Source organism: Lactuca sativa, chromosome 4 (assembly GCF_002870075.4).
Source record: "Lactuca sativa cultivar Salinas chromosome 4, Lsat_Salinas_v11, whole genome shotgun sequence".
Taxonomy (NCBI): Eukaryota; Viridiplantae; Streptophyta; class Magnoliopsida; order Asterales; family Asteraceae; genus Lactuca; species Lactuca sativa.
Genome location: NC_056626.2, coordinates 32,442,424 through 32,461,867, shown reverse-complemented (window position 1 = coordinate 32,461,867; position 19,444 = coordinate 32,442,424). Strand labels below are relative to the sequence as shown.

Genomic DNA, 19,444 nt, shown 5'->3' with positions numbered 1-19,444 from the left:
GTTTCAATCTCGAGTGTGCCCTTCAGGTTTTGTGACTGGGATGCCGAGGATCACAAAACAAGGTGTGAAGTAACCATGCAAATTACTTGGTACCCTTAAGTGTTTACCCCTCAATCGATGTGCCGGTTAACCACACACGCTCCATCAATACTATGATAAGCATTAAATTACCCTTTTCCTACCTTGTTAAATACGAGTTAGTGTGCCGGTTAACCACACACGCTCCACTAACCGACTTAAACAAAGTGCAAAGTGTAATTTCATGGATTAGCACCTCATTCACATTTTCCTAAGTAACTAAGATTGGGTATTATTAAGAGTTTAGTTACTTAGTATTTATCATTAATACTTTTAATGAAGGGAGAATTATAGTCCTGTCAAACCCGTTCGGCTAACGACCCTCCACCAGTCAAGGAAGCAGTGGGTGAGAGTGGACGCCCATTAAACTGCCATTTTATAGGCAGTAACCTTATACCCCCCTTATAGACCAGCTTCGTGAATGAGGCCTACTAACGATAAGACTGACTTTACTCTTATACATATATATAAATATTATTAACTTATAATATTATAAAGTATAAGGGTTGAATTTTAACTCTTTAAAATTCTAAGGGCTTAACTTGGAGTTAAAGTATTCATAAAAGAAAACTTTTCAAATTCCAAAACTTGAGGGCAAGTTTTGAAACTATTCAAAACTCTTGGATTTTCATAACTTATGAGTTTTAATTAAAGTATTAAAACTTTTAATGAAGAGACTCTTGGACATCCATAACTTGAGGACAAGTTATGGAGCCATAAAAACTATTTATAAGAAAATACTCTTCATTTTTTTATAACCGAAGGCATTTTTATGAGTTTTTAAGATTCATAAATGTGACATTTCATATAACTTGAGGACAAGTTACAAAAACGCATTTTATGAACAACTTTTAGATTAATTTGGATTGAAAACATCTAACACATATTTTTCATTAATCTAAAAAATAACTCATAAAACAAGGAAACATAAAACTTTTGGTAATCCATAACTTATGGAGTTAAATGTTTGTTTTATGATGAAACTTTTCATGTTCCATAACTTAAGAATAAGTTATGGAATTCTTTAAAACATTAACACCAAATTTTGTAACTCCATAAAAACTTTGAATCATTTCTTTAAAACCTTTTCATATCCATAACTTATGGAGGTTTCAAAAAACTCTTTAGATCAAACTTTTAAAACTAATAAAATAATCATATTATTTTATCCTTTACTAAATTTGACCTAATTCAACTCATATAGCAAATGATTCAAATTTTACAAATAATTAGTTTTCACAAAAAAAGTAATTATCTTAAAATTTGACAAATGTCATGTTTTTTTTTCCTTTTTTTTCAACTTTGAAAATAAAACATTTGCATCAATATAACAGAAAACAACCCATGGCTCTGATACCACTGTTGGGTTTTGAGCATTCTAACACTCCTATGGTGTACATGCAACCCTATAAACCTTGGATCTATGTTTTCTCTATTATACATGCAAATAAGAACTTTCCAAGGCTTTAATCCTAACTAGCATACTATGAGGTAACTATACTACAAAGACTAGTTAGATGACATACCTTTTGGTGTAGCTTGATGTCTTAAAGCTTTAAGAGCTTAGCCCCAATAGTGTGGAAGCCTCAAATGGAATCACAAATCACCAAAACACCTTGGAAGACTTTAGAGAATATGGATACTTGGTTCTCTCTAGTGAAATTGGCTAGCCCTCTTAGTGTACCCACACTAGTGCCCGTTTCACCAACCAAGGACATCTTTATATAGTGTGGAGGATTAGGGTTAAACCCTAATACCCATGACCTTTCATTTCCTAGGATCCATGGGTTAAAGCTCCATGGACTATCCATGAAGACTTAGCCCAACCTAAATGAACTTGGCTCACTACACATATATATCTAAGAGTCCATATTTAATTAGTTCATTTTGATCACTTAATTAATTATAAATTAATTCTTGATCAATACTAATTAAATAATATGATTATATTAATATATTAGAACTTATAATATATTAATATAAATCATAAATATACTATTCTCAAAATACTATCCATATAAATTGTGCCAGTGAAGTGCAACCCAAATGGACCATGCCGGGTCGGGTCAAGTACATACCAAATATAGTTATGGACTTAGACATTAATCCAACAATACTTTCTCTCCAAGTTTACTCCATAGCATTTGGTTTTGTGTGAAGCATTTGAGGCATCACACTTGGGGTGCTAGGCTCACAAGGTTTCAAGGACTCAAAATCAACAACAAGGTATGTTATTCTATCTATCATTTAAGTTAAAATGTTCCCCATGTATGCTAGATAGGATCATGAACCTTGGAAATCAATTTTGCATGAATCTTAGATAAACATAGATCCAAGGTTTATTAGGGTTGCATGTACACTTAGGAAGTGTTAGAATGCTCAAAACCCATCATTAACACCCTCAAATACACCTGGAATTGCACCTCACGAGATCTGTGACAACCCACACTCAAAAGGACCAATTTGTGGGATAAAAAGGACATAACTTTAATACTTAAGCTATATATATGAATGGAGGCATAAAGATACAAAATTCATACCTTCTAGAGATGAATGAGGGGGGACAAATTCCAGATCAAAAGTTGTTTCAAGCTTCCAAGCATTATCACCACCTTCTTCGTCCTTCAAAGGCACCCAAAAAAAACACTCTTTGGCTCACAAGGCTCAAACTAGGGTTAGGGTTTCAAGGGTGGACGTTAGAGAGATTGAGGTTGAGAATAGAAGAGGTTTAGAGGAGTTAAGGTGCTTAAATAGGGCTCAAAATCCTAGATTTACGGTTTGGTTTCTGATTGCGTACGTCCAATGTAGCAAATGGTATGCCCAACATACTCTTCTAGAGGCCCGACTTCAATCTTCCAAATTCAACACAAATTTTGAACCACCACAAATTCTTCAAATCAACTTCGATTTTGGCATTTTTAGATGCACAGAAAGGTATTGAAAAGCCCCACAATCTTATCTAGTTAATTTAGACTAAAAGTGTCTCGAACTAAAATCCTTCATTCATACAAGAAACCCGGTCTATGACTCTTCCCTTTCCACCCTTTGGCCCAATGTACAATTCAAGGGTTAGATCTTACAACTATCATTATCACCTCCCAACATATCAAAACTTTAATTCCTTAAGGATCAAAGCCTTTACAAAATCAACATTTGGCACACGACCTAGAATTAAGAAGTAACTAGAAATCGGGCATTACATTTAACTTCAATGTCCCCAATTTGGGTTTTTTAGGGTTCATGAGGGTTTTCAACCAAATCCTTAAATCCATCAATGAGATGATTGGATTGAGATTGGGATTGGGATCATTAAAACTACTCAATGGAGGTTAGAAAACCAAACACTAACCATCATAACAAGCTAAAATCGACATTGGGGTTTACCCCAAGTCATGAATTTGAATTTGAGAGCTAGAGGAGAACAGATTCTACCTTAAATGATCTCAATCCTTTGTTGTAACTTTATTTTCTTGATAGATCTTCACTCCAACATGAAATCCTCTAAAAATCGACATCTTTTTGGCCTCAAAATCTTTCCATCTTGAAATGGATGAAATCGACATTCGACACACGACCCTGAATTAAGAAATAACCAGAAATCGGGCGTTACATTTAATTTCAGTGTCCCTAATTTGGGTTTTCTAGGGTTCATGAGGGTTTTCAATCAAATCCTCAAATCCATCAATGAGATGATTGGATTGAGATTGGTATCATTAAAACTACTTAATGGAGGTTAGAGAACCAAACACTAACCATCATAACAAGCTAAAATCGACATTGAGGTTTACCCTAAGTCATGAATTCAAATTTGAGACCTAGATGAGAACAGATTCTACCTTAAATGATCTCAATCCTTTGTTGTAACTTTAGTTTCTTGATAGATCTTCACTCTAACATGAAATCCTATAAAAATCGACATCTTTTGGCCTCAAACTCTTTCCATCCTGAAATGGATGAAATAGGGAAAGGGGTTGCACCCTATAATAATGATTTTACATATTTAGTCCCTTAAGTTTGCACCTTTTGACAAAAACTACCCAAATCCTAATATTTTCTATTTTAACTTACCTAAAGGGTTAACATAATAAGTTTGAATTGTTAAACATTTTACTAAATCGACACTTTTGGTCCCTTAACTTTTAATTGTTATGATTTAAACCTTTTTCAATCTAATCTTCGTATCAAATAACAATATGATCATTCCGTAATAATTTCATTATGGAAATCATGATTTATCTAATTACTTAATTATAAAAATAGTCTTAAATTTGGGATGTTACACTTTGCGACCAAAGCCTATTGGATTTTTTCAAATATACATGTTAATTCGTACTATTTTATTTTCATTTTTTATATAATAGTACATAAATTTTTATCTAGGTTTGTTAGTTATCTATAATAAAATCATACAAGTATTGAAAAATTCTTTTATGTTTTAAAAAATCTGTTTATTTAGATTTTAGTTTATTTTAGCAATTTATAGACGTTAAAAAACAAACAGTGTTTTTCATTCAAACTGCAAACGCTTGAATCCATCAATGTGATGATTGGATTGAGATTGGGATCATTAAAACTACTCAAGGGAGGTTAGAAAACCAAACACTAACCATCATAACAACCTAAAATCAACATTGGGGTTTTCCCCAAGTCATGAATTCGAATTTGATAGTTAGAGGAGAACATATTATACCTTAAATTATCTCAATCCTTTGTTGTAACTTTAGTTTCATGATAGATCTTCACTACAACATGAAACCCTCTAAAAATCAACATCTTTTTGGCCTCAAAATCTTTCCATCCTGAAAATGGATAAATTCGACTTTCGGGACAGGACCTTGAATTAAGAAATAACCTGAAATCGGGCGTTACATTTAATTTCAGTGTCCCTAATTTGGGTTTTCTAGGGTTTATGAGGGTTTTCAATCAAATCCTCAAATCCATCAATGTGATGATTGGATTGAGATTGGGATCATTAAAACTACTCAAGGGAGGTTAGAAAACCAAACACTAACCATCACAACAAGCTAAAATCGACATTGGGGTTCTCCCCAAGTCATGAATTCAAATTGAGAGCTAAAGGAGAAGAGATTCTACCTTAAATGATCTCAATCCTTTGTTGTCAATTTAGTTTCTTGATAGATCTTTACTCCAACATGAAATCCTCTCTAAATCGACATCTTTTTGGCCTCAAACTCTTTCCATCCTGAAATGGATGAAATAGGGAAAGAGGTTGCACCCTATAAACATGATTTGACATATTTAGTCCCTTAAGTTTGCACTTTTTGACCAAAACTACCCAAATCTCAATTTTTTCTATTTTAACTTACCTGAAGGGTTTACATAATAAATTTGAATTGTTAAACATTTTACTAAATCGACACTTTTGGTCCCTTAACTTTGAATTGTTATGATTATATTTAAACCTTTTTCTTTCTAATCTTCATATCAAATAAAAATATGATCATTCCTTAATAGTTTCATTATGTAAATCATGATTTATTTAATTACTTAATTAAGAGCATAGTCTTAAATTCGGGATGTTACACTTTGCGACCAAAGTTTATTGGATTTTTTCAAATATACATGTTAATTCATATTATTTTATTTTCATTTTTTATATAAAAGTACATAAATTTTTATCTAGATTTGTTAATTATCTATAATAAAATCATAAAAGTATTGAAAATTTCTTTTATGTTTAAAAAAAATGTTTATTTATATTTTAGTTTATTTTAACAATTTATAGACATTAAAAAACAAACAATCTTTTTCTTTCAGATTGTAAACATTTGGTCCATCTCTTTTACTATAGATGTCTGTAGATGTGTAGATGTGGTGCGTAGACCGCAACCATTTTGTCGCATAAAAAACAAACAACAGCTAACTGATTTTGGTTTACTAGAGCTTCATATTTTGGTAGACTATTTTATTTGTAGATGAGTCTCCAAATTGGGAGATTGTTGATTCCTAACTAGTGGAAGGACCTAACCGTCATGCAGGTGACAACGGGAATTCAAGGGCGTCATCCCACGGTTTTGAATGAACCATGCAAATTCTTGTTTTCTTTCATTTATCATACCTTCATGTTCGTTTTCGGTAACATAGTAGTCCGCAATTATATTATTAATAAAGGCGACCCAAAATGAGAATAATGATCTTAATTAATGAACCAAATATAAAATTGGTACAAATGCAATTATGTAGCAATATACAATTATAAGTAAGTCAACTATATCTAACTTTTGCATAAATCCCTCTAATTTTATCATTTTTCTCTTAATTACTTTTCGGATTTATTTGACACATGAAGAGGTAGACTTCAAGGTCATTTAGTGAGATTTACTCATCCTCAATGCTACATAAGCCACAATCCTATACCCCACCAACATTACACCCAAAGCGGCGACATCCCACCACAAGTGTCCCATACCAAGATATTTGATACCCGGAAAATCTAATACCCTACATTGAGTGCCCATTCCACACTCATAAACCTCGTTTTCGCTATACTGTACTTCCACTAGAAGCTTATAACAATAATGACTAAACGAGATGTATTTCAACCAACTGATGAATGGTGGAATTTGTTGAATATAATAACCACCTGCTAGTAAAAACACAAGCATGATCACGGATGACAAGGTGGTTGCTTGCTTTAGATCCATAAGTATGGCTCCGAGTGCTAGTCCAAGTCCTTGTGAAACCAGCACGTTGAAAAGAATGATTAGAACTGTTAACACGAATGTGATGAGTGAAGGCTTAAGTCCACCCATCCAATATGAAATGGTTACAAAGATGGTTGGTAGAACCAGTTCCATTGGCAAGTCACCAGCCATTCTAGCAAAGTAATATGAGGAGAGACGATACATTGCAGAAGAACGTTCTCTTATTAACATTGGTCGTTCTTGAGGGAATGTGAATATGGCATTGGATAGAGGATAAAAGCCCCAAAATATTGAAAAGAAGAAGAGTAGTCCCACCTGCATATCATATGTTCATCAATTGGTAAGCATTTAATGATAAATATAAGGTGTTACATTTATGATCTTGCAAGTTGAAAACATAGGATATACTATAAGTTAGGAGATCGATAAGTTGAAAACATAGCATATAATAAGTTAGGAGATCGATGTAGTGAGCGGCAGAAAATAACCAAGGACGACAATCGTGGTACCTGATCTTGCAAGTGTGATGTATCGGAGTGCCACCATAATAGACCTGATAAGATTGAGACAGACATCACTTGGAAGATTCGTAAACCAGAGTACGATTCATGCTTCCTCTCTCTAAGACCTCTTTTAAACAAAACTTTAAATTGTGTCCACCAACTTGTGGTCCATCTGTTGTCACAACCTGTGATCACAAACCACTTATATATTTAACCTTTCTCCAAAATAATTTTTCTCCTACATGAGATATTTATTAAGATCACAACTATGAGAATGAGATGTGCATTGATTACTTGATTAGATGACAGTTGAAAAGAAAGATGTTGATTTGAACTTACATCTCGAAGATTGTGGTCCTCTATTAGCACGAGTAACGTCATGGATATTTCTATGGATGTCGTCTTTGATAAGATGGTGAAGGTTTTTCTTGTATGATGATATTAGAGATTGCTTAATTGAGTTGCGATCTTCATGGGAATCTGCTTTTCCTTGATTATATTGTCTATGATCATCTGGGTTTGTATTAGGTGCAACACCTGTATGTCCATTATAAAAAGATTCATTAGATCTGTATTATTATTTTGACTAATGTGCTATAAAATAAAAGTTCTCAATGCCAGCTAGAACAGAAAACGAATACATCTTCCATCAAGGAGGGAATGAAATCTAATACAATCTCCAAAAACCAATGCTTTTTAATAAAAAAAATAAATAATCATATTTGAACTTTTATGCGTTGTATTCCAATATTTTACTCCATAAATTATTCACTTTAAATTATAATTAAAAGAACTAGCTTCTAAACGAACCTCAATTAGGATAATATATATATAAATATCAAAGAAAACATTTACAAAATTATACAAACTAAGCCATAATATAGTAAATGCAACCATAAGATTTGAGTTTAAACATATTGTGGTTAACATATCAAATTTAATTAACTACAGTTTGCATTTATAGTTGCATCTATATAAAATTCTTTTCTTCAAACAAAAAAAAAAGCATCAAGAACGAAATGCATACGTACCATTGGCAAGATCAAGCAGAAAATCAGCCGGGTTCATCAAACTAAACCCGGGCACATATCCAATGGAAGCAAGGTACTCCATAACCCCACAAGTTTGCCCACTGTAAATCGGGCACCCTTCAGATAACACAACAACCTTATCAAACATCCAATACAATCTACTTGATGGTTGATGAATCGTTGTTACCACACTCCTTCCTCCTCGAGCTAGCCCTTTCAATGTAGCCATGATTCTTAAAGCTGTGGTGGAGTCGAGCCCTGAAGTGGGTTCATCAAGAAGCAGGAGACTTGGGTTCACCAGCATCTCTTGTCCAATACTAACCCGTTTTCTCTCTCCACCAGAAACACCTCGTATAAGTGGACCTCCCACGATGCTATTGCGACACCTTGTTAGACCAAGTTCAATTATGATTAGCTCAGCTTGCTCTACTTTCTCTTCTATGGTCAAACTCTTGGGCAACCTCAACATGGCAGCGTAGGTTAAAGTTTCTAAAACAGTTAAGTGTGGGTATAACACGTCATCTTGTGTCACGAAACCAATTTTTCTCTTCACAGAGCTTGAGAAGGATTGGCCGTTGTAAGTTATGCTTCCTGACGTCTTTCCAGGTAACCTACCACCAAGGGCGGTTAGTAAGGTGGTTTTTCCACTGCCGGATGGGCCTAGCATCGCTAGTAATTCCCCTGGTCTGACTACACCACTGACTCCATTCAGAAGAATCCGGGTTCTTTTTGATTCAGATGAACTAAAACAATGGTCGTCTCCAGATTGCAACTTAATAGTGTAAGCCAAATCTTCAAACTATAAGAATTTGCAAAACAAATGCTTAATGGTTAGCGAAAGTAAACGTGATGACTTAAAATAATAATTCATTATAATATGATGTACCTTGAGAGTAATTGGACGTAAAGATTCGCGTAAGAAGGGTAGTTGTGAAAGTGGTGATTGAGTTTGATTTGCGACTCCAGATTCCAAGGTTGGGTCCATGTTTGTAGTTGACACCGGTGGTTCAGCATGAACGGTGGAGTTATCCATTCTTGTGTTAACTTGAGGTACTCGTGGACTGCTTGATGAGGCACTAGAAACATTGGTTTCAAACTCAAGAACTGGCATGTTTACGAGAGAAGAAGAGAAATCGAAGTGTAAATGTGTATAAATCGGATTAGAGCATGGATATGAGAAAGGGAAATAGCCAAATAGGTTCACATGCATAAGAAAAGAGACGATGGGTAAGCTTTTAAAGAAAAAGAAGCACGGGTGGAGATTGAAAGATAGTGATGTGAATGAGTCATCATATAGCTACAGTGCCTTGAAGTGTCTAGGGGTGGTGCAATCGACAGAAAATGAAATGCTTTGTTTATTGGGCCCGCATGAAAATAAGTTAATATGTTTATCAAGTCAAACTGTTTTGTTTTGTTTAATACGAAAAATGTAATATCAATTCCAAATTTCATGGTTGCGTAATATCTATGAAAATATGTAAATATTAATCGTGGGTCGTTGTAAATGGTTTGAAAGCAATATACTTATTTAAAAATCAAATAACATTATAATTGAAGTTATACAAAAATAAAAACCATCATTGTTCTTAGAAATATTATTAATAATAAATATATGCGGATCAAGCAAGCAAAGCCAAATGTGATGCTCCATTTATATTATAAAAGAATGTTATTTAGGCTCAACTCCATCCAATTTTTAAACCATGGAATGTTATGATTTAGATTCTCCACTCCTTACTTTCACTTTTTAAAAATATAAATTAAAATGTTGCACAAACTGCTTAAAGGTAAATATAGTGTAATAGTGGCTAGTGCTCATGGAGTCAAGGTAATTCCAAGTTCCCACCATCCGATATATTGAAGTTTGTCGTTTTGCAACCTGAAAATTAACGATCATGCAAACATTGACTAGCATCCTCAATTATTACCGTATAGATTTACAATTTAGTTATTTGAAATATATTATACATAGTGAAGCATAATGAAGAATTTTTTGTTGAAGACTTTGTTGAATAATTTAATAAACAAAAAGAAACCTCATTTCATTTTCCATAACAACTTATTATATGGTATTTGTCAAGATATGTTATTGAATATTGTTTAATTATCATAGAGGAAAAAAAGAAATTAGACTAATATTATTTATTTATTTTCATTTTTTAAAATAGTAGACAAATTAAAAAAGCAGTCAATATTTTTTAGGAGTGGAATTGATATGATATATTTTTTTTTTTTAAACCATATATCGTATCAATTATAATCGGTATATAATTTTTCCTACTAAGATCATACCAAGTATATTTGGTACATATATATTTGGCTAATTAATAAGGTTGGTAAAAATTGATAATTTTATATACAAACTTTTTTTATTATAAGATTTAAAAGTAAATAAAGACTTCGGGTAATTTTGATGTTTAGTAAAGAAATTAGATATATATATTTTTTAATTTACAAAAAAATTATATTGATCAAAGGCTAAAGTAAAGTTTTTTTTTTGTTATAACATGTTAATAACAATTGAATAATATGACTAAATGATTTATATAATATTCTTAAAACCATAAACACTAAAGACAATTGATAATTGAAATATACGTTTTCCTTTATATATATATATATATATATATATATATATATATATATATATATATATATATATATATATATATATATATATATATATATATATATATATATATATATATGGAAAAGTGAGGTATAGAACCACTTAAACGACATAACTTTAAAAAAAATCTAATTTTATTTTCTTTTAATTTTGTTATAATATAATAACATTGAATTGAGTTAAATTATAGAATTAAATAGTTCAAATATATAATTTTTATTGCAAAAAAATCATTAAAGTTTATAGGGAAAGTAAAAAACAAATATATTTTTAATGAATATAACTCAAACGTTTTGTCATTAAATTGAAAAACTATATCCAATCATTTGTGAAAACTTTGATTGAGTTATTTCATGTTTTTTTAAATCTTTTATTGTATTAGTTTTTACTTAAAAAAAGTAAGGTAGATTAAATGGTTATGACTTTTAATGGTTTAAGTTTTTCACAATAGTAAGTCATATGAAGAAGAATAGTAAGTCAGATATCATGATTAGTTTGGATATAATTGATCAAAACAACATAGTTTAGAGGGTTATATATAAGCTTAGGTACATAACAGTCACATATTCTCTAAGCCCATATATATATATATATATATATATATATATATATATATATATATATATGTGTGTGTGTGTGTACATATATATATATATATATATATATATATATATATATATATATATATAATAAATGAATGGGATGGTATGATATTACCATGATATTCAAATTTTTGTACCATTATCATACCAAGATTACTCAATTGGTATGGTACTACCAACTAAACATGTTGGATAGTAAATATCTTAATTTGGTTGGTAACATATTGGTTGCTTTTCCATAGTATAATTTTAACAACCCTACTATTTTTACATATAACATCTATAAGATAGGTTGTCTATACTTAAAATCACCAAAACTCTGTTGTTTTAATGATTTTTGTAGATGATAAAGTCCATTTTATAGATGCCATCTACAAAAAAAATGGTGGGTCCCACGCATTCGAAATATGGTAACATTATTTTTTTTGTCTTTTTTCTGTAACTTTACAAAAAAAATCAAAATGCTTTAAACATGAGTCTTCAATACATACCTCTCAATGTTACTTCCAAACACCAGTCTTGTTTCAAAGATAACACATTACAGTAAATACATACATTAACGACGACACCTTTAGCAGCGATGCAAGAAATAGTGGTGACACTTTTACGTGTCGTCGCGATTGCTTGTGTTGCCACTAAAGGCACAACTAATAATGTCTATTAACTACGATTTGTATGAGGTTTTTGGAAGAACCCCAGCTATTGATTAATGTTCTCGATTGAATTGTTGGAAATCAATTAATCATCGACTAAAGGCAATGTGGCAACGGGTTGTCGCTGTTAATACACCAAAAATAAAACTGAAAACATTTCCTTCATGATTATTTCACGTGTCGCTACTAATATCTATGTGTCATTGCTAAATGCTTTTGTAGTTAACCTCTCCAATTTGCCTTATTTTCCCTATTACATAGTGATGAAGGCTTAGACTGATCCACCAAAAAATAGCTCCAACCATTTATCCGATTAAAGGCGCTACCAACCATCCCTACACATCTTTTCTCTTTCTTTTTCTCTTCTCCACCGATGATGATTTCTTGTCACCGTCTGCTCCTTCCTTATTTACCATTGTTTATTGACCCGATGGCGATGACTCCGACAATATCTCTGATTATAGGTGCCGCCAGCCACCCCATACCTTATTTCTCTTTCTTTTTCTTTTCTCCACTAGTAAGGATTTCTGGCCACCACCTGGTTATTACCTCGTTCACCTTTGTTCACTACTAGCACCAAATTTCCATCTTAAGGTAACTGCCCGTAAATATAACCCTATATTCTCTTCATCTTGCTTAACCGACTTCTTTTTTCTTCATGTAAGCCCCACTTTAGCCACCACAACACCACCACCACCACTTGCCTCCGATCAGCATTGTGCACTACCACAGGAGTACCGTATTAAGAAGACTCGCACATGTAATGTAAAAAATGAATGTATGTATATATATGTATGTGTATTTGTATGCAAAGATTTATAATTAGGTATATGTATATTTGTATTTTTATTCCAACTTGAATATATGTTTGTATTATGTATGAATATGTGTATATCCACCTTAATAAATGAAGATTTTTTTGTCACATGTCAATCTCTTAATAGTTTTGACACTTGTCATTTGTGGTATTTTTGAAATAAATATTATCCATTTGTTAATTTTGGTTTGTTTCAATTTTAAAATTAAAGTCATATACTTATATATGTAAAGTATTATATGATATTAAATTGCAATAAATACGTTTCCTTTTTTTAAGTTTTAATTGAAAAATATTTTTTGTTCAGACTTTAATGTTTAATTTTTTTTTAGAATCAACCCTGTAATACACGTGTTTCACACCTAGTATGTATGTGAAAGTGCCTAAGGATTTGTTAAGTACACTATTGTTAAATACTTAATAATGGTATTATGTGTTTGATGATATTAGATATGTTTGAAAGTAGGGGTAAGCATTTGGACCGGTGGACCGGACCGGACCATTTTTTTGGACCCCCGGGCCGGTTCTCGGTTCTAAGATTTCTCTCCAGTCCGGTCGGGTTTTTTCCCGGTTCGGTCCGGTTTTTACCGGATTTAGAACCGGTTGGACATGATTAAGATTTTTGTGACGTTTTTTAAACACACATAACTCATTCGTTTTAAGTCGGATTGACCTGCGATTTTTTCCAACATTTAGTTTACAGTTTGTAGATGAATTTAAACTATAATTTTGTTTATTTTGGTATTATATTCACCGTGTTACAATCCCTCAAAGTAGAGCTATCAAAGCTGAAAAAATTCAGCTTTTCAACAACATTTTGTAATATGTGACGCTTTTTAAACACCCATAACTCATTCGTTTTAAGTCGGATTGACCTTTGATTTTTTCCAACATTTAGTTTACAGTTTGTAAATGATTTTAGACTATAATTTTGTTTATTTTGGTATTATATTCACTGAGTTACAATCCTTCAAAGTAGAGCTATCAAAGCTGAAAAAATTCAGTTTTTCAGCAAAATTTTGTAATCTGTGATGTTTTTTAAACACTCATAACTCATTTGTTTTAAGTCGGATTGACCTACGGTTTTTTCCAACATTTATTTTACAGTTTGTAGATGAATCTAGACTATAACTTTGTTTATTTTGGTATTATATTCATTGAGTTATAATCCTTCAAAGTAGAGCTATCAAAGCTGAAATATTTCAGCTTTTTAGCATTATTTTATACTACAATTTTGAGTCCGCGTTTAGCACATGTGGTAGAGTTGTAAGTGAGTATCAGACTAGTTTATCAGCATTGGTAGTTGAAGCTTTGTTATGCACCCAAGATTGGGTGATAAAGTTTACAAATCCGATAGTTGACAACGTTGATGACATCTTGAACAATGATGATATAGCTTTGGGTAAAAAAATTACAATCTTTATTCTTTTTTTATACAATTATTACTTTTTATTAAATACTAACAACATTTTCATTTGTGTTTATGTAGAGATTACACAAGCTTTAAATATGTTACATATGGATGATAATGATATGGGGAAGAGACCAATGGAAGATTAGATTATGAGTTTATGAAATTTGTTAGTTTGATTGATTTTAAAGTTTAAACTATGATTTTTGTTGTTACGGTAATACTTTTGTATGTTTGTCTTAAAATTGTTTAACTTTTGTTGGTGAACTTGATTTATATGTTAGTTGCTTTTATTTGGAAAATTAATTATTGCAAATTGCAAGTTATAATATTATACATCAATGCAGATTAGTTAGACATGAAACGGAAACATATTAATTTTGCAAGTTATAATATTATACATCAATATAGATTACTTATTATACTCTATGCAATTAAAGTTGTCCCGGTCCAAACGGGTCCAAAAACCGAAAAACCCGGACCTGGACACGAACACGGACACGACTCATCCGGTCCGGTCCATGGTCCACAAAATTCTCCATAACCGGGCCGGTCTGGGCCGGTCCAAATGCTCACCCCTATTTGAAAGAGCCTAATATATTTGGAAAATGCTTAATGAAGATCGGCGACTAACTTAATCTCTATACTAATAAAAGAGTAGTCATTTTGCCAAGTGTCATAATATTAGAACTCCTAATTAATATGATGTCACTTGTCATTCTATTTATTCTCTATTTTAAATTCATTAAACCTCCTAATTAATGTGATGTTACACATATTTATTTGAATCAGTAATTATAATTTTACATAACTAATAAAAAAATCTCTTAATTAATAATGTATTTAAAATTTTATATAAAATAATTGATTAATAATTTTGAATTTTTTACTATGAATATTTAATCAATTTTGTAACCGTGGTTTCCACGGGTTATAAACTAGTGTATTAATAAGGTTAGAAAATGGAAAGTGATTTGTTAATAACTTAATTGATAAGTCCGTAATTATTAAATACTTAATTGATAGGAACTTTTTTCGGCAATTCTAAAATATTGTGGTTTAATTGTGTTGACTTAATTAAATTGTAATATGCTTTGAAAGTGCTAAACATGTTAATGCTTAATGAAAAGTTGTGATTTATTTCATGTCTTAATAAGCTTGGAAAGTGCTTATTATCAACGGTTGATATTCAGTCTATTGGTAAGTTAATTAGGTACAAATTGGTGTATAAAAATGGGTTTATAGTCATCCGTATAATGTCAACACTTACGGTAGATATGCATGAACCCAATAATGCATACAATTAATGTTATGATTAATATGTTGCAATTCAAATCAAACCTTGGTTTGTAATTGAACTTTTATATATATATATATATATATATATATATATATATATATATATATATATATATATATATATATATATATATATATATATATATATATATATATATATATATATATAATTGAGTTTTGAAATCTTTCCATGTCAACTTTGACCATAAATAACTTTATTTGTGTTATATAACTTTGGATGAAACTTATGACAATGAAAATACATTTAAAAAACAATCTATTCATATATCTTGCATAAAAAACTATATAACAAATATTAAATTATTTAAGGTCAAAGTTGAACAAAAGAGACTTAAAAAGTCAAATGTTCACAATAATTTTGGGACGGAGGGAGTATATATAGGGGTGAGATCGGTTGAAAACTCATAGTTTCCCGAAAACCTGAGAACTAAAGTTGAAGTGTTAGATCAAAATTAATTCATTAAGAGCATGATCATCATCTTACCGATCTCATTTAATGTTTATTTTTTTTGGTATTGGAGTATTAATAAAATGTTCTAAAAATTAACATAATAAATCAAATTTCATATTTTTTTTAAAAATAATTTTTGATTTTTAAAAAAAAATGAAGATTTTTTTCTTTTTTCAGAAAACATGAATTTATTAAAAAAATTGAAAAATATATATTTTTTTTATAAAACTGCAATTTTTAAAAAAAAACAACATTGTTTTAAAAAAAACTGTATTTTTATCCCAAAATAACTGCAATTTTTTTTTTTCGAAAAAAACTGGAATTATTTCAAAAACAACATTTTAAAAAAAAACTACACCTTTTTTTTCAAAAAAAAAACCTACAACTTTTTTTTTAAAATTTGCATTTTTTTAAAAATTAAATATTTAAAAATCAGTAAATTAAAAAAAAAAACTAGAATATTTAAGAAAAAAAAACTCTGACTTTTATAACAAAAAAAAAATCAACATTTTAGGTGCATATATGCTTATCTTTTCAAATGCATATATTTATACTATAATATTTTTTACAGAAATCATAAGAAAACTAATTTTATTTACTAATCTATAAAACACAATACGATAAGTATATTATTCGATACAAAATAAAATATAAAAAACAAAAAATGCTACAAATTTCAAAGGGTTTTCATGTCTTCGTGTCAATATTTTCATATTTTCTTCAATTTATCATTTTTCAACTCTTCATTATTCACCACAATTTTGTCCAAATCTACAAGAAAATTTAAAAAAAAAATTGATTAATGAAAAAACACTCACAAAAATACATATGTGATTTACATGTGAATCACATGTAATTCATATGTGAATTACATTTGATTTACATGTGAATCACATGCAGTTCATATGTGATTTACATGTGAATCTCATGCAATTCATATGTGAATTACATGTGATTTACATGTGAATGTCATGCAATTCATATGTGATTCACTTGTGATTTACATGTGAATTACATGTTATTCATTTGTGAATTACATGTGAATCGTATGTAAATTACATGTGAATCAAATGTGATTCATGTGCGATTCACATGTAAATCACATGTGATTGATATGTGAATCGCATGTGATTTACTTGTGAATCACATGTGATTTACTTGTGAATCATATGCGATTTACTTGTGAATTAAGAATAAGAAATGAAATGAGTATCAAGTAAATCATTATGGCCTTTGCAAAGGGGGCAACCACGTAACCTATTGGTTGCACGATGAGCATAACATGTTAATGGATTTCATGTTGCTTGTAGTTCTTTTAGTTCTAAATCCTCACCATCTTCTGGCATAGCATATTGACTTGGTTCTTCACTTTTCCCTTCATTCAGAGAAATTTCATTTATTGGTTGCTATTTCTTGGTTCACCCTTTTTTTTTATTATACTTTTACTTTGAGATTTCATGGTATTTAATATTTAAAACCAATCAACAAAGAAGCTTACCTCTTGAGGTTTATTAAAACTTTGCAACTTTTCTTCAATAGAAGTTAGCCATATCCTTGATATAACCATATCATTGATACCAAGACTGGATAATAGCAACATGAAGCATAGACAAAACTTTGTCTTCCCTGCATGTGATTGTCATGTGACTCAAATTAATGAGTTTCAAAATCAAGAATCTGACAGAAAATGAAATCAAGCATTTATGATTTACCTAAATATGTTTTGAAGTGCACGTATACTTGACCCAGTTGTTGAAATAGAAAACTGAGGGTAAAGAGGCAACACCACAAGCCTCGTGATCACATCCCTCTTAATCTGTCATGGATAAAAAAAGAACCATCATTATTAACAATCTCAATTGATGACCACTTTATGGTAATCTTTAACTTATTATTATTATTATTATTATTATTATTATTATTATTATTATTATTATTATTATTATTATTATTATTATTATTATTATTTTGTGTTGGAATTGAAATGCCTTGTTGATGGTAAACCACTTATTCTCAAAAATGTGTCTTCAAATGAGCAATTACAATGAAAAAGGATGATTAAATGATAATAAGTTAACTACATGTTGGGCACCTTCTTTAGTGAAAGGATGCCAGTAACCCATTGCAATGTAGACATTAGCAGGTAATTTCTTTGCTTCACGTTATGAATTTAGAGCAGTAGCCTACAACAAACAACTATAATCATAAATATATACTGAAATGAAATGCAATATAAAAATCATATGAAAGTTAATTAGTAAACTCAAACATCAACAACAGCATGTCTTAACAATAGCATAAGCTTCTTTACTTTTTCTTGCTCTTAATACAAAAATTATTTGTGCTAAAGGTCGTTGTAGGAAACAGAACAACCTTGGTAGACGGATAATATCATGTCCTAAACACTAAAATTGTTAGCATGATGAAAAATATTGGAACTAAATTAGCATTGAATCTTTATTTAGACTTTCAAAAAGGAATTAATACACATAGCAGATAATCAAAAGAGGTTATAGAGAAACGGTTGAACATCAACAAGTGGCTCTGGGCCTCCAAGATTCAAAAGCAATACTCGAACTTTTTCCTCCTCCAAATGTGAATCAGATTCAGTTTCACTCAAAGGATGTGTGCATACCCCTACATAACAGAAGCTATTTTCAGCTAAACCTATGTTCTTAATGGGGTCATCTAATTTTAATTTCTGGAGGTTACTGATAGTTGAGTTGGAGTTCCCAGATGCTTTTCATGTATGGTTGCAGAAAGAAACTTAATGTTTTCTATGGAAACACATACTACAATTAGATCGAGTATGTGGATGTTTTAGTTTAATTATAACAAACAGGAGGCAATTTCATCAAGTGTGTGAACTTTTAAAAGAGCTAAAATGTTTTCTGAATAGAAATGCAAGGAAGTTAATGATCCAACCATATCTCGTTTACACTTTAGTGATGCCTAACTTAGATTAACAAAGGCATGAATAAATTTCAGAATAATTTCAATACTAACAACCTAAAATTGTAAGATATGAAGCATATACAGGTTATATGAGAATTAAACACTATGGATTCGAAAATTTTTACAGAACCAGATTATAATATAGCTTCTAACTCCAATAGACTTAGGATTCAATTTCCTTCCCAATCTGATTTTAATTTTATTACCGATCAGGATTAAAAAGAAGTACAACATTTCATAATTGATCAGGCGAAACTAATAACATAAACTGCACAACATACACAAAATTGAATGACATCTATGCTTGTACATAAGGATATTCATATATA

The 19,444-nt window shown here is 30.6% G+C and overlaps 1 protein-coding gene and 1 pseudogene across 1 annotated transcript; both read right to left on the bottom strand.

Moving 5' to 3' along the window:
• Positions 1 to 6,221: 6,221 nt before the first annotated feature.
• LOC111896441 (ABC transporter G family member 21) lies at positions 6,222 to 9,499 on the bottom strand. Its single transcript, XM_023892430.3, has 5 exons — positions 9,164 to 9,499; positions 8,278 to 9,076; positions 7,586 to 7,783; positions 7,253 to 7,431; positions 6,222 to 7,058 (listed from the first exon to the last, which is right to left on the bottom strand). Exons 1-5 carry the CDS (start codon positions 9,485 to 9,487, stop codon positions 6,408 to 6,410), a joined length of 2,151 nt encoding a protein of 716 aa, XP_023748198.1. The 5' UTR covers positions 9,488 to 9,499; the 3' UTR covers positions 6,222 to 6,407.
• A 7,411-nt stretch (positions 9,500 to 16,910) lies between these two features.
• On the bottom strand, positions 16,911 to 19,088 carry LOC111896454 (ferrochelatase-2, chloroplastic-like; annotated as a pseudogene).
• Positions 19,089 to 19,444: the final 356 nt, after the last annotated feature.

Excerpts from the sequence above, each read along its gene's own strand:
- LOC111896441 (XM_023892430.3), bottom strand. The coding sequence starts at position 9,487 with ATGCATGTGAACCTATTTGGCTATTTCCCTTTCTCATATCCATGCTCT. Across the intron at positions 7,432-7,585 it reads AGGACCACAATCTTCGAGAT|GTTGTGACAACAGATGGACC; the intron begins GTAAGTTCAAAT and ends TTGTGATCACAG. Across the intron at positions 7,059-7,252 it reads CATCACACTTGCAAGATCAG|GTGGGACTACTCTTCTTCTT; the intron begins GTACCACGATTG and ends TATGATATGCAG.